At 45.5% G+C, this 13086-nt stretch overlaps 1 protein-coding gene across 1 annotated transcript in view; it reads right to left on the bottom strand.

Annotated features, from left to right (window-relative positions):
* Positions 1–10220: 10220 nt before the first annotated feature.
* LOC120943001 (nuclear factor 7, ovary-like) overlaps positions 10221–13086 on the bottom strand; it is a 166985-nt gene continuing 164119 nt past the window's right edge. Inside the window, exon 10 of the mRNA XM_040356020.1 lies at positions 10221–10842. Within this exon, the coding sequence (XP_040211954.1) occupies positions 10265–10842 (578 nt within the window). The 3' untranslated portion in view covers positions 10221–10264. The remainder of the gene's footprint in view (positions 10843–13086) is intronic.

Raw genomic sequence — 13086 nt, 5'->3', positions numbered from 1 at the left:
TTAAATAACAAATGAAGTTTCTTTAAAATGACAATTAAATGTTCAGACAAAAGCATATCGTTTAGATATCATGTGCAACCACTTCTTACTCTACATGTTTCGCTCAAAGAGCTTCCTCGAAAGTGTTGCATGAAGTTTTTTCGATACTACAAAAGAAACATTCTTAAGTTTTTTTTTTGTACTTAAAGGGGTTGTAAAGGAATTTTTTTCCCCCCTAAATATCTTCCTTTACCTTAGTGCAGTCCTCCTTCACTTACCTCATCCTTCCATTTTGCTTTTTAATGTCCTTATTTCTTCTGAGAAATCCTCACTTCCTGTTCTTCTGTCTGTAACTACACACCGTAATGCAAGGCTTTCTCCTGGTGTGGAGAAAGCCTCTTGAGGGGCGAGCAGGAGTGTCAGGACGCCCACTAACACACAGCTCCTTTCTCTATCTGCAAAGTAGAGAGTGTCCTGACTTGCCTGCTCGCCCCCTCAAGAGGCTTTCTCCACACCAGGAAGAAAGCCTTGCATTACTGTGTGGATAAAAAAAAAAAAAAAAAAAACACTTGCCGACGGCTGGCCGTTATATATAACGTCCTCGGCTTTGCATTGGTATATCTGAATGATGCCAACAGGTACAGGCAGCTGGCGAATCCCTACACCATAAGAACAATCATAGCGGCTGTTCCGCCACTTGATCGTTCTTACAGGCGGCGAGAGGGGACATCAGTCGCCCTCCGATGCTTCTACCGACTCACCTGTGCAATTGGTGAGTCTGTGAAAGAATCTGTCGGGCCCGGATGTTGATTATAGAGATTTTCAGCAGACCAGATGGTCTGCGGAGTCTCTATGATCGTCGGAGGCCGGGCATGATGTTATGACATCATGCCCGGCCTCTGCATTAAAAAAAAAAACGTTGCCGCTTCGGTTGTGAACGTTATTTTTTTTATTTTAGGCTTCCCAGTCTAGGGGTGAGATGTGGGGTCTTATTGACCCCCCCCCCCCCCCATATCTCACTGTAAAGAGGTCCTGTCATGCCATATTCCTATTACAAGGGATGTTTACATTCCTTGTAATAGGTATAAAAGTGATCAAAATTATATTGCGATTTTTCTCCCCGGCTTCCGGGTTCTGATTACTGCGTGACTGGGCGTTCCTATCCCTGAGTTAGATGATTGACGTCTGGTGAAACAGTTCCCATGTCGCACAAGGCTGGTCACCAGATTTCCGTAAATAGCCGAGCTGCGAGTCGGCGCTATACGCCGTGTAGAGCTGACTGCGCAGGGGCCGTATAGCACCGACTCGCAGCTCGGCTATTTACGGAAATCTGGTGACGCGCATTATAAAAGGGCAGCCAATGCATGACGACAACCACTCAAAAAACGCTTGTCTCTTATTTTTTATTGAAACACAGTACAAATGAATGGCACAGTAATACACTGCAGCAAGGTACTGTGCCATTCATGTTAAGTATGGCCGTCGTTCCCGCGTCGAAATTTTAAATTTCACGTCGTTTGCGTAAGTCGTCCGTGAATGGCGCTGGACGCCATTTACGTTAACGTCGAAACCAATGACGTCCTTGTGACGTCATTAAGCGCAATGCACGTCGGGTAATTTGACAGACGGAGCATGCGCAGTACGCTCGGCGCGGGAACGCGCCTAATTTAAATAGTGCCCGCCCCATTTGAATTAGGCGGGCTTGCGCCGAGCGGATTTACGTTACACCGCCGCAAGTTTACAGGTAAGTGCTTTGTGAATCAGGCACTTACGCTGTAAACCTGCGGCGGTGTAACGTAAATGGGATACGTTACACCGCCGCTGCGCAACGTAATTCTACCTGAATCTGGCCCTATGTCTCTATACCCTGTAAACAGTCATTTCACCAAAAAAAAATTCCTTTACAACTCCTATAAGTGTCTGGAATAGAAAAGACGACTCGCCTATCTGGTCTGCTACTTCCGTGACAATTCCTTTGTCCATGTAGTGCAAAGAAAAAAAAAGGGTTGCTTAACCCACCCTTCCGCAGCAACATATAGGGCTAATTCACACGAGTGCATTGATTGATGTGTTTTAAGCGCACTTGTAAAATGAAGATCAACATAGACACAGATAATTGTTATTTATGTGGTGCAAATTGAGACCCACCACGTTTGTTGTGGCACCACATCCAAAATTACGTATGTAAAGAGCAAAAGAAAAAAGTTGAAAGGACTTTATTGGTTGTCACTTTTAACCCCAAATAAAGTAAATGAGTACTCCAAAGATATACAAAAATACAAAAGTTTATTAATACCCTTAATCAGCTAAAAATGTCATAGCATAAAAACATTTGAAACCAGGGCTGGACTGGGACAAAAATTTGGCCCTGGACTTCATCCAGACCGGCCCACTTTAATTCAATAAAATGCTGCCCCCCCCCCCCCCCGAAAAATCACGCCCAACAAAAGGCCCCTACATCCATTGTTGTACATCATGAGAGGGTGAGAGAGGGGGGAATGAGAGAAAGAGAGAGAGAGAGAGGGTTGAGGGGAAGGGGGTGAGTGTAAGAAAAAGAGTAGTAAGTGTAAAAGAGAGGGGGTGAGTGTAGGACCCCTTTTTACAGAGGTGTTTTTTAGGCGCTTTTGGGTGCCTGTAAAGCGACTGAAAAACGCTTCCGCTGCAGTCCCAGTGTGAAAGCCTGAGTGCTTTCACACTGGGGCGCTGCCAGGGCGTTAAAAAAAGTCCTCCAAGCAGCATCTCTGTTTTAAAAAACGGCCCACTGAGCCATCGGCCCACCGGGAAACTCCCTGTAGTCCCTATGGCCAGTCCATCCCTGTTTGAAACCCAAATAAATCAGGCATAATAGGCTGCATCCCCCCCTTGTATATTGGTGGCAAGATCTGAGTGTGCTGAAACCTGTAAGAAAAATGGCCCGGTACAAGATTTTTTCATGGACGGGGCCCAGTACAGGAGTTGCTATTGTGGATCTATACATGTTTCGTCAATAGGCTTCCTCAGTAGATCCTATACGTGTTGAAAGATGTATAACCATTAATAACCAAATGTATACAGTAATCATAAGAGAATATGCATATCCTAAGTATTTAGTACTCCCATGCATGGAGCCTATATAGTGTCCAGTCCCAGATGGAGGAAGAAGAGGGGGGATACCCATCCCCCCCTCAAAAACAGCCCAAAGACATGGGGGCACAACACCAGAATCCAGGTGGCTGCAAGAGAAGCCTTACGGGCGGTCCATAGACTATAAAGTCATAATTATACCAGAAGTTTGAACATATATTTGAAATGGGTGTAAAAGGTGTGTAGATGCACAAAATCAAAAGTTCAAAAACTCACCCTCGTGTTTTTTTCACCTTAAAGGGTTTGTAAAGGAATTTCTTTTTTTTTTTATCTTAATAGCTTCCTTTACCTTAATGCAGTGCCGTTTTCACGTCCTCATTGTTCGTTTTTGCTCTCAAGTTACTGTAATTCTTCTCTGATCTCCACACATCCTGGTTGTCTGTTTCCTGATGACCACAGTGCTGGGAGCTTTCTCTCTGTGGTCACTAATCAAGGAGGTGTGATTACTGTGTGTCTAAAACCCCACAGCACCAATCGGTTTCGTTTTCCAAACCATCACTGCCCTGTATTGGCTCTGTACATCACAGAAGCAGGAAACTGCATGCAAAAACGAAACTAAAACTGTAGGTACATTATATGATTGATTTTTATCTATTTTTAATCGTTTTTAAAAGGAATCAGTTAACTATTATGTCTCTATACCCTGTAAACAGTAATTTCAGCAAAAAAAAACATTTTTCCTTTACAACTCCTTTAATGGCAACTGCAGGTTTCTTTGCCATAGACTTCTATTATTTCTGAAAGTGCACCAAACCTGCAGGATATAATACAAATTTATAGATAAGTGCAGCAAACCTATAGAAATGCTGCAGGTACACATCAGTGTGAAAGCAGCTCTATACTATTATGCCCAGTGTGTTGCGTCACGCTGACCTGAAGATCTCTTCTTTCCTGCTGCTGGCACCACTCTTGAGATCGCTAGCTGGGATAAGAGGTGCATTGCAGTTGGTATCACTCCGCATGGGGCAGGAGCCACTAATACAGAGGAGGCCTCAGCTCATGTGGCTCTTGCTCCCTACTACAGCACCAACTTTACAAGAGGTCTCTATGCATTGCACTTTGTTTGATGCTTTGAGATGGCGGGTCAACAAGCCCACACCACTATCCACCAGTCTCCTATCCGCGATCTACAGGTGTCAGGTCACCGATGCACACCGTTGGGGTCAGGAGTGCACCGCTAAGGTGGTGGACCCTACGGCTGACTGCTGTGGACAGAACACTGGGAGGCTAAGGAAAGCAGATCACTGGAGCACTAACAGGGATCCCACATGGAGCTAGAGACCAAGATTCCCCAGGGCACGGAGTCTAAGATCCAGCAGGTGTTCACCAGAGACTCTAGTGGTGAGGATGGACTGGGCTGCAACTGGATCCAGGTCGCGACCCCCAGAGTCCCCCAGCTCACGCTCACAGTAGGCTATAGAGAATAGAGGGGAAGCAGCAGCTCAGGATACATGAGATAGTGAGGAAATAAGCCAAAGGTCGGGGCGACTAAAAGACAAGGATAAACAAAGGACACGCCAAAGGTCAAGGTCACAAGAAGACAGGGATAGTCGAGAACAAGCCAAGATCGGTAAAACAAAGACAGACATAGCAAATGGCAAGCAGGAACTCGAACATACAATAGCTAAACTGTTGTTCAGCACAGCTGGCTTGCAGTGCACAGGTTAATATAGTGTTCCCTGATAGGGCCTGGGGTGGGGCCATGCTTAGAGAAGAGATTACTTAAACAGCCAGGCAAGTGTGGCTGGGCTCTAAAGCAGGACATATGGAGGAGGTAAGCTGACAGACAAACATTACAACAGGTTTCTGACCCCCGATCTAGATCCTACATAGCAGAAGAGGGAGAAGTTTCAAAGGAGTCAGCGCATCCACTGCTTATGCAAGAGAATCCCTGTACCTGGATATATACAGCACTTATCCAGTTTGTTGTTGAACCTGAAGATCAGAAGGCATCTCTACCTCCCCGTGACACAGGTCACATTCACTATCCTTCAGATGTCAAGGAACATACTTTTTTTTTATTCTTTATTTAACAAATTTTTATTACAATACAAGATAGAAATATTGTGATTCCGTACAAAGCAACAATTTTAAGAATGAAGGCGACATAATACATACAACCACTGGATATTTTATCTTATAACTACTGTTAGTATAAAATACAATTCGAACATAAAATAAAATATTTTAATAATTTTGACTTATCTGATCTTCATCTGTTATGATCTTCCCAAGTTTTGGATTAAAGCTTTCTACGATCTGCAGGACGTCATTGAGATCGAGTCACTGTCTGCCAAGCTACTGAGACTAAGTTTAGCTATCTCACCACAACTGGATCAGTTTAGAGACCACACTGAGTACTTCGATTGCTGAAGCAGAACATAAGAGGTTTGACTTCCTTATGGAACAAAATTGAATGAAATGTGCATTGCTTATTGTGACGATATCGGTATGATATCCCCGTCAAGCATTCCCTCCTCTCCATACAAGAACATCACAGGATCCCACACACATGAGTCAAGACTGGATGCTGGAACCAAGACACTTTAATGACACAAAAACTCAGCTTATATGTGGTTACAGCCTGTTAGGAACGCCCCCCTCACACAGTGGGGTTTCCCATACAGATTATAGGAGACAAGTCGGAGCCGACCATGCAGACACGTTTCTTTAGATAAAGACATCAGCGGAGTTAATTAATACACTGAAGCAATCAGAATAATTAACATACTACTTCTCTAATCATTTAGCCTGATGATACAATACACATCTTTTAAGGGTAAACACAGATCTTCTTTACACAACACAATAGATCAATTAACCTTTAGAATAGTGAGGGGACATTAGCACGTCAATAACCGGTCAGAGGAATGAATCACACATGAAATTCCTTTCTACCTCTACAGACATGGCTAGCAGGGAGCAGTAAACTGAGACATATAGGCAAATGCATCACAGTGGCCCCCCTTTTGCTCCCTGCTCCGGCAAATCCGGTTGGACCTTCCCTGGTCCAGTAGGGTTGACGGGTTCAGAGCTTTTAGTCCGAGGTTAACTCCGTTTGGCATGACTGACCTCCCTTGGCAACTGCTTCAGACTCAGGTATGTCACCGGGTCGTCAGATCACACGCCGGTCAGTCCCCAAGTCTTTGTGCGATCTGCAAAGTCACCAGAAGTCAGTGTGAAGACGGCGAATGGGTCTGTGCGCCGCCGTCTAGGTGTCCCGCTATGGGAGGGGGCGGGTTATGGCTCTGAAGTGACAATCACAGGAGATTCATAAAAAGAAAAAGTTATATTTGTTGAAATGCTGTAGCACTGGTGCTCAGAGTCCGGGGGGGGGGGAAGAGGGGACTCAGAGCCCCATAAGATCAGCCACCCCCTCCGCAGCCGCCGGTTCTCCTCTTGGAGCTTCTCCAGCTCCATCTCCAGTTCATGGAGCCTGGGGGGGTCAGCCTGCTGTGACCTCAGGTGGTTGTTCTCCTCCTCCATGCGGCTTATGCACTCCTCCAGCTCTATGTACTCACGGATCAGCTCCTGCTTGCTCATGTCCTGCAGGCTCTCCACGTGGTCCTTCATCATCAGGAACTGGGTGGTGGTGTAAGGGGCCACCGGTGGGCCCTTGGCGAACATCTCGGCCCGCATCTGGGACGCCCGCTGCGACTCCCTCTCCTCCAGTCGCTTCTTCTCCTCCCAGGTCAGCTTGTTATACGGCTTCCAGGACCTCTTCTTCTTGAAGGGTGGCCGGCGGTGCCTCTTTCTGCCCAGCTCCCTCCAGGGCCCCTCCGGCTCAGGGCTGGAGCCCATGACCAGCTGACAATGGTGTTCCCTGTTGTCCGTAATAGCAGATTGTACCATGAGGGCTTCGTAAGGGGTGTCCAATGGTTCTTCCCGACCCCGCTCCTGGGGATCCCAAGCCGAGTCTACACAATGGGCTGCTGCTGGTGGGCGGTACCCAGGTTGAGACCAATTTGACCTGGTGTTGTCATTCATGGGGCAATTTTGTTTGAAGTGACCCAACTGTTTGCACCGGAAGCAGCGTTGTTCGTTGTCCTCCTGGCGTGGATAGCGAGGGCTAGATGTCATCGGTCTGTTAGGAGGTTGGTATCTAGCGGCTGGTGGGTGTGAGGGCGCCGTTGGTCGTGGAGGTTGTACCCGTGGTGTGACCTGGTTTGTCTTGCGAGTATCCGCATATTCATCCGCCAACTTAGCGGCCTCTGGTAGAGTCATGGGCCTGCGATCTCTCACCCAATCTTTGACATCCATCTGGATGTGATTGTAAAGTTGCTCCAGGAGCATTAGTTGCAAAATGTCCTCTGCGGTGGTGGCCTGGCTGCTGTTAACCCAGTTAGAGGCCGACAGGGACAGCTGGCATGCCCATTCTGCGTAAGAGTCTTTTGTGGTTTTGCGTGAGTCCCTGAACTTCTGTCGGTGGGACTCTGGGGTTACTGCATAACGAGCCAGGAGCGCTTCTTTAACCCTGGCGTAGCTATGGATATCCTGATCTGGCACGGTCCGGAAAGCATCAGAAGCTTTGCCTGACAGTTTGCCTGACAATATTGCAACCCACTCTCTTCTAGCTATTCGGTGCAGGTTACATTGTCGCTCAAAATCCGCCAGGTAGTTATCAATCTCACAGTCCTTTTCATCAAAAGCTTTAAAAGCGCTAAACGGAATCTTCCTTGCGTCTGCTGTGCTGTACTCACTGTTCGGAGAAGGTGCGGCTGCTTGTTGGACTGCTGCCAGTTTTAACTGTAGTTCTGCGTCCCTTATTTGTTTATCCTTCTGTAGTTCTGCGTCTCTTATTTGTTTAGCCTCCTGTAGCTCTGCGTCTCTTATTTGTTTATCCTTCTGTAGTTCTGCGTCCCTTATTTCTTTAGCCTCCTCCGCTAACAGGTCCATCACTTTCAGCACCACATCCGGCGTTGGGTTCGGGCCGAACCACGCTAGCTTCTCTCTCATTAGCTTGTTGGCTGGCGATTCCTCCTCCTGAATCACTGGTGTCTCCATCTCTTGTACTGCTGGCGTTGCTGCAATCCCGTCCTCCTGGTCTAGCTCCATTGATTCTGCTATGATGACCCGCTTGGTTTTGTTGTTAGCAATCCTTCCACGAACTTCCAGTAGTTCTTCCAGTGTCTGCTTGGAATCCGGGTGTGAAGGAGAGTAGAAGGGAAGATCCCGCTGCTGCCAACCAATTTGTGACGATATCGGTATGATATCCCCGTCAAGCATTCCCTCCTCTCCATACAAGAACATCACAGGATCCCACACACATGAGTCAAGACTGGATGCTGGAACCAAGACACTTTAATGACACAAAAACTCAGCTTATATGTGGTTACAGCCTGTTAGGAACGCCCCCCTCACACAGTGGGGTTTCCCATACAGATTATAGGAGACAAGTCAGAGCCGACCATGCAGACACGTTTCTTTAGATAAAGACATCAGCGGAGTTAATTAATACACTGAAGCAATCAGAATAATTAACATACTACTTCTCTAATCATTTAGCCTGATGATACAATACACATCTTTTAAGGGTAAACACAGATCTTCTTTACACAACACAATAGATCAATTAACCTTTAGAATAGTGAGGGGACATTAGCACGTCAATAACCGGTCAGAGGAATGAATCACACATGAAATTCCTTTCTACCTCTACAGACATGGCTAGCAGGGAGCAGTAAACTGAGACATATAGGCAAATGCATCACACTTATTATCTAAGTCATGAAGTTGTCGATGGAAGGTAAAGTCGAAGCTCCACACACAAGAAGACTTGATGCAGCAGAGCTTGAGACAGACCTCCTACTGCCTTAGGATAGAAAGCTAAACGGAACCATAAAGCTGGTGCAGAGGTGTAGCCACTAGAAGAGTGGCGGTCAACTTGGGCGTTATAGGGGGCCTCAACTGTGGCCCAACAGTAACATCCCTATATTCAGAGTGTGCATTGCCAAAAAAGTCAGAAACTGTGGACATCTTTTAGGAGATGGCGAGACAGTGAATGTGCTACAGTTGTAGTTGGAGACTGCAACCATGCTGTAGGAGACAGTTAGAGACAACATGTTACACGAGACTGTTAAGCTGACCATAGATGTTTATGAAAAAGAAAAATTAACAGGATTTCTCCATCCATCCAAACAAGGTGGATGGAGGATCTAGCCAACCCCCTTCCAAGAATTAACTTTGGTTAAAAAAAGGACACGCACGGTTTAAAATTTGGCCAGGACTTTCGGTATATCAATGGCCAGCTTTAGAGATCACTGCCATTACAGACCCTTTAAAACTAGTGACCCCACTTTTAGTTCTATCAGCCAGAATGCAGGGCCCACACCAAGTACAAAAGGGCTACGGGTTGGGACTGGAACACTAGAGGGATCTGGCCCCTTTTTTGTTTTCCCTTAGAGTTCAATCCTCCTGTAGGAAGCAATATAACAAAATTAATATGAATCTATGGAGCGGTGTCCTTCAAAGAGTGATGGAGAAGGTTTAATTGTCATTATTTCTGATTAGCTGGGTTGAGTGTTGGGGGAAATTTTGTATTGTATGATGTTCATCACAGGAGTAATTAGAAATGTGTAGGCAGTTGTTAAAGGGGTTGTAAAGGTACAATTTTTTTTCCTAAATATCTTCCTTTACCTTAGTGCAGTCCTCCTTCACTTATCTTAACCTTCCATTTTGCTTTTAAATGTCCTTATTTCTTCTGAGAAATCCTCACTTCCTGTTCTTCCATATGTAACTCCATACAGTAATGTGAGGCTTTCTCCCTGGTGTGGAGTGTCGTGCTTGCCCCCTCTCTTGGACCACAGGAGAGTCAGGACGCCCACTAACACACAGCTCCTTTATCTGCAACGTAGAGAGCGTCCTGACTCTCCAGTAGTCCAAGGGAGCGGGCGAGCACGACACTCCACACCAGGGAGAAAGCCTTGCATTACTGTGTGGAGTTACAGACAGAAGAACAGGAAGTGAGGATTTCACAGAAGAAAAAAAAGGACATTTAAAAGCAAAATGGAAGGATGAGGTAAGTGAAGGACTGCACTAAGGTAAAGGAAGCTATTTAGGAAAATAAAATTGTACCTTTACAACCCCTTTAAGCTAAAAAAAAACTAAACAAAAAAAAAAAAAACAAACACACACCTTGATGAAATGCATTATACTAAGCAAACTAATGATTTGTCACATTGAAGATTGCCAGTATGGAATCAATCATGGCTTCAGTAAAAGCATCCACCTCATTTGCATCTTCCTTCCTATTGGTTCCATCATCCACAGATTCTTTATATTGGGACATCACCTCAAGTTGACTGAGATCAGCCACCCTGACTCCACACTGTGCTGCACAACGTTTAACTAACTTGTTAAACATCCTTCTTTTTTCCTCCGTGGGTGTCCCATGCCACGACATTCGGGAAGGTAATGGTGACCAGATAAATGCCGTATCTGGATAAACCTCGGTGAGCCGTCTAAAATCGCTTCTCACAAAATTGATAAGCTTGCCTACATTCCGAACTGGGAGTTCCTTGCTTCCTAGATGGATGAATACGACTCTTGGGACCCCCAATCTTTTAGTTAACTGGCTCATTTCAGGCCACAAGTGAAGCCATTCCATAGTGGTCTGGCTAAACCAACGAACGGTAAAGAATTTTTCTTCAAACCCCAAGTTCATGCCATGTGGACGATTCCTTGCTAGCTGAAAAGCACGTGTGATCATAGAGTCCCCAAAGATCCAAATCTCCTTAGGCTCTGTAATGAAGAATTGATCAAGTTTAACCACTTGTCTACCGGGGCATTTATTTACACACATTTCTTTGCAAGAAATTACTGTAATTCACCCCCTCTGCCAAAGTATTTAAAATAGTGGTGCTGCAAGTTAGTTAATAAAATACACTAAAATTAACTTCAGTGCCACAAATTCAATATTTTACCCTTTTTTTGGTATTACGTTAAGTAAATAGATACCAAACATGTTAAGTGGTTCTAAAGGCTCAAGGTTTTTTTACCTTCATGCATGAAGGCAAAAAAACGTCTCTGTGCAGCGGCCCCCCTAATACCTGAACCCCATCTCTATTCAGCGATGTGCACGAGTGCAATAGCTCCCGCTGCTGTCGATCAGAGCCACTGAGCCAATCAGGAGAGAGAGGGGGCAGAGCCAAGCCGCGGCTGTGTGAATGGACGCGCTTGGTAGCGAGCCTGCTCAGGTGCTCACGTTCCAAACTGCTTGCTCTTCTCTGGGCAGGAAGGAGGGGCCAGGAGTGCTGAAGGGGGACACGAGAGGAGGAGGATCTGGGCTTTTCTGTACAAAACCACTGCACAGTGCAGGTAACATTTGTTATTTAAAAGAAAAAAGACCAAGTCCTACAATTACACATGGAATCGCCCATAACATGCCCATGGAATCGCAAAAAAAGTTGGTATCCAAAAATTTTCCGTAGGCATCGCTTTAACAGCATTTAGAGTTAACCGTGAAGTACGGCCCTTGTTCAGATGTTGTGATGGTATCTTACTTGTATTGCACAATTAATGTTTACATATATCTGCTCATCCTACGCTGCACTTTTTAAATGTGGTTTGTATGGGGGTGATGGGCGATTTACTTTATTGTGACCACAAGGAGGCCAAGGTACAGGTGACAGGTACTCTTTAGGGAGACATTGGGGATCTATTAGACCCATAGGGGGATATTTACAAAAATGGAAGCACTCAGAATCTTGTGCGGCAGTGCATAGTGGCCAATCAGCTTCTTACTTCAGCTTGTTCAATTAAGCTTTGAAAAAAAAAAACTGGAAGCCAATTGGTTTCTATGCAGAGCTGCATCTGATTTTGCACCATGCAGCTTTAGAAAATAGCCCCCATAATGTCTCCCCTGCCTCCCAATGTAGGTGAAAATGTAGCTAAACAATGGGATGCAGAATCAGGCCGGTCACAGGGAACAGAGCTCTAGAGCAGGGGGCTCCAAACTTTTCAAAGGGCCACTTTATTGTCCATCAGACTTTAGGGGGGCCGAATTGTGGCCAACAGGGGCAGAAAATGTCATGGGCTTGGCATGAGTGAGAATAAATATGGCCTCAGGGTTGGTGGTATATAGGAGTAGTGTTCCTATTAATAGGAGGAATAGTATCCCATCACTGGTATCGATGGAAGAAATAGTGCCCCATTGTTGGTGTCAGAGGGAGGCATAGTGCTCCAAGGGCCTGATAAAGGCTACAGTTTGGAGACCCCTGCTCTAGAGTACTTCCAACAGTTTATTCAGCTGGACCAAGATCAACGTGAACAAGCATGGTGGTGGTAGTGTCATGGTGTGGGCATGTATGGCTGCCATGTGTGCTTCCCAGGGGACTTCGCCCATTCACGTAGCGCCGCGCTACTCGCGTAGTACGGAATCGGGCAGTGAAGCCGCAACACTTTACTTCCCGATTCCCTCACAGAGGATGGCGGCGATTGCTCGGCTTCGCCTGCTGTCATCACGGGCACTCTGGACAGAAGTGTCCCTATTAAAATTCAGCAGCTACAGTGTTAGTAGCTGCTGACTTTACATTTTTTTTTAACCGGACCTCCGCTTTAACCCACCCTTCCCCAGCAACATATAGGGGCTAATTCACACGAGTGCATTGATTGATGTGTTTTAAGCGCACTTGTAAAATGAAGATCAACAGACACAAATAATTTTTATTTATGTGGTGCAAATTGAGACCCACCACGTTTGTTGTGGCACCACATCCAAAATTACGTATGTAAAGAGCAAAAGAAAAAAGTTGAATGGACTTTATTGGTTGCCACTTTTAACCCCAAATAAAGGAAATGAGTACTCCAAAGATATAGAAAAATAAAAACGTTTATTAACAACCTTAATCAGCTAAAAATGCCATAGCATAAAAACATTTGAAACCCAAATATAATCAGACAGAATAGGCTGCACCCCCCTCCCCCCCTGTATATTGGGGGCAAGATCTGAGTGTGCTAAAACCTGTAACAAAAATGGCCCGGTAC

Source organism: Rana temporaria, chromosome 6 (genome assembly GCF_905171775.1).
Source record: "Rana temporaria chromosome 6, aRanTem1.1, whole genome shotgun sequence".
Taxonomy (NCBI): Eukaryota; Metazoa; Chordata; class Amphibia; order Anura; family Ranidae; genus Rana; species Rana temporaria.
Note: the sequence above shows the minus strand (reverse complement) of the source record. Positions and strands in the feature narration are given on the sequence as shown.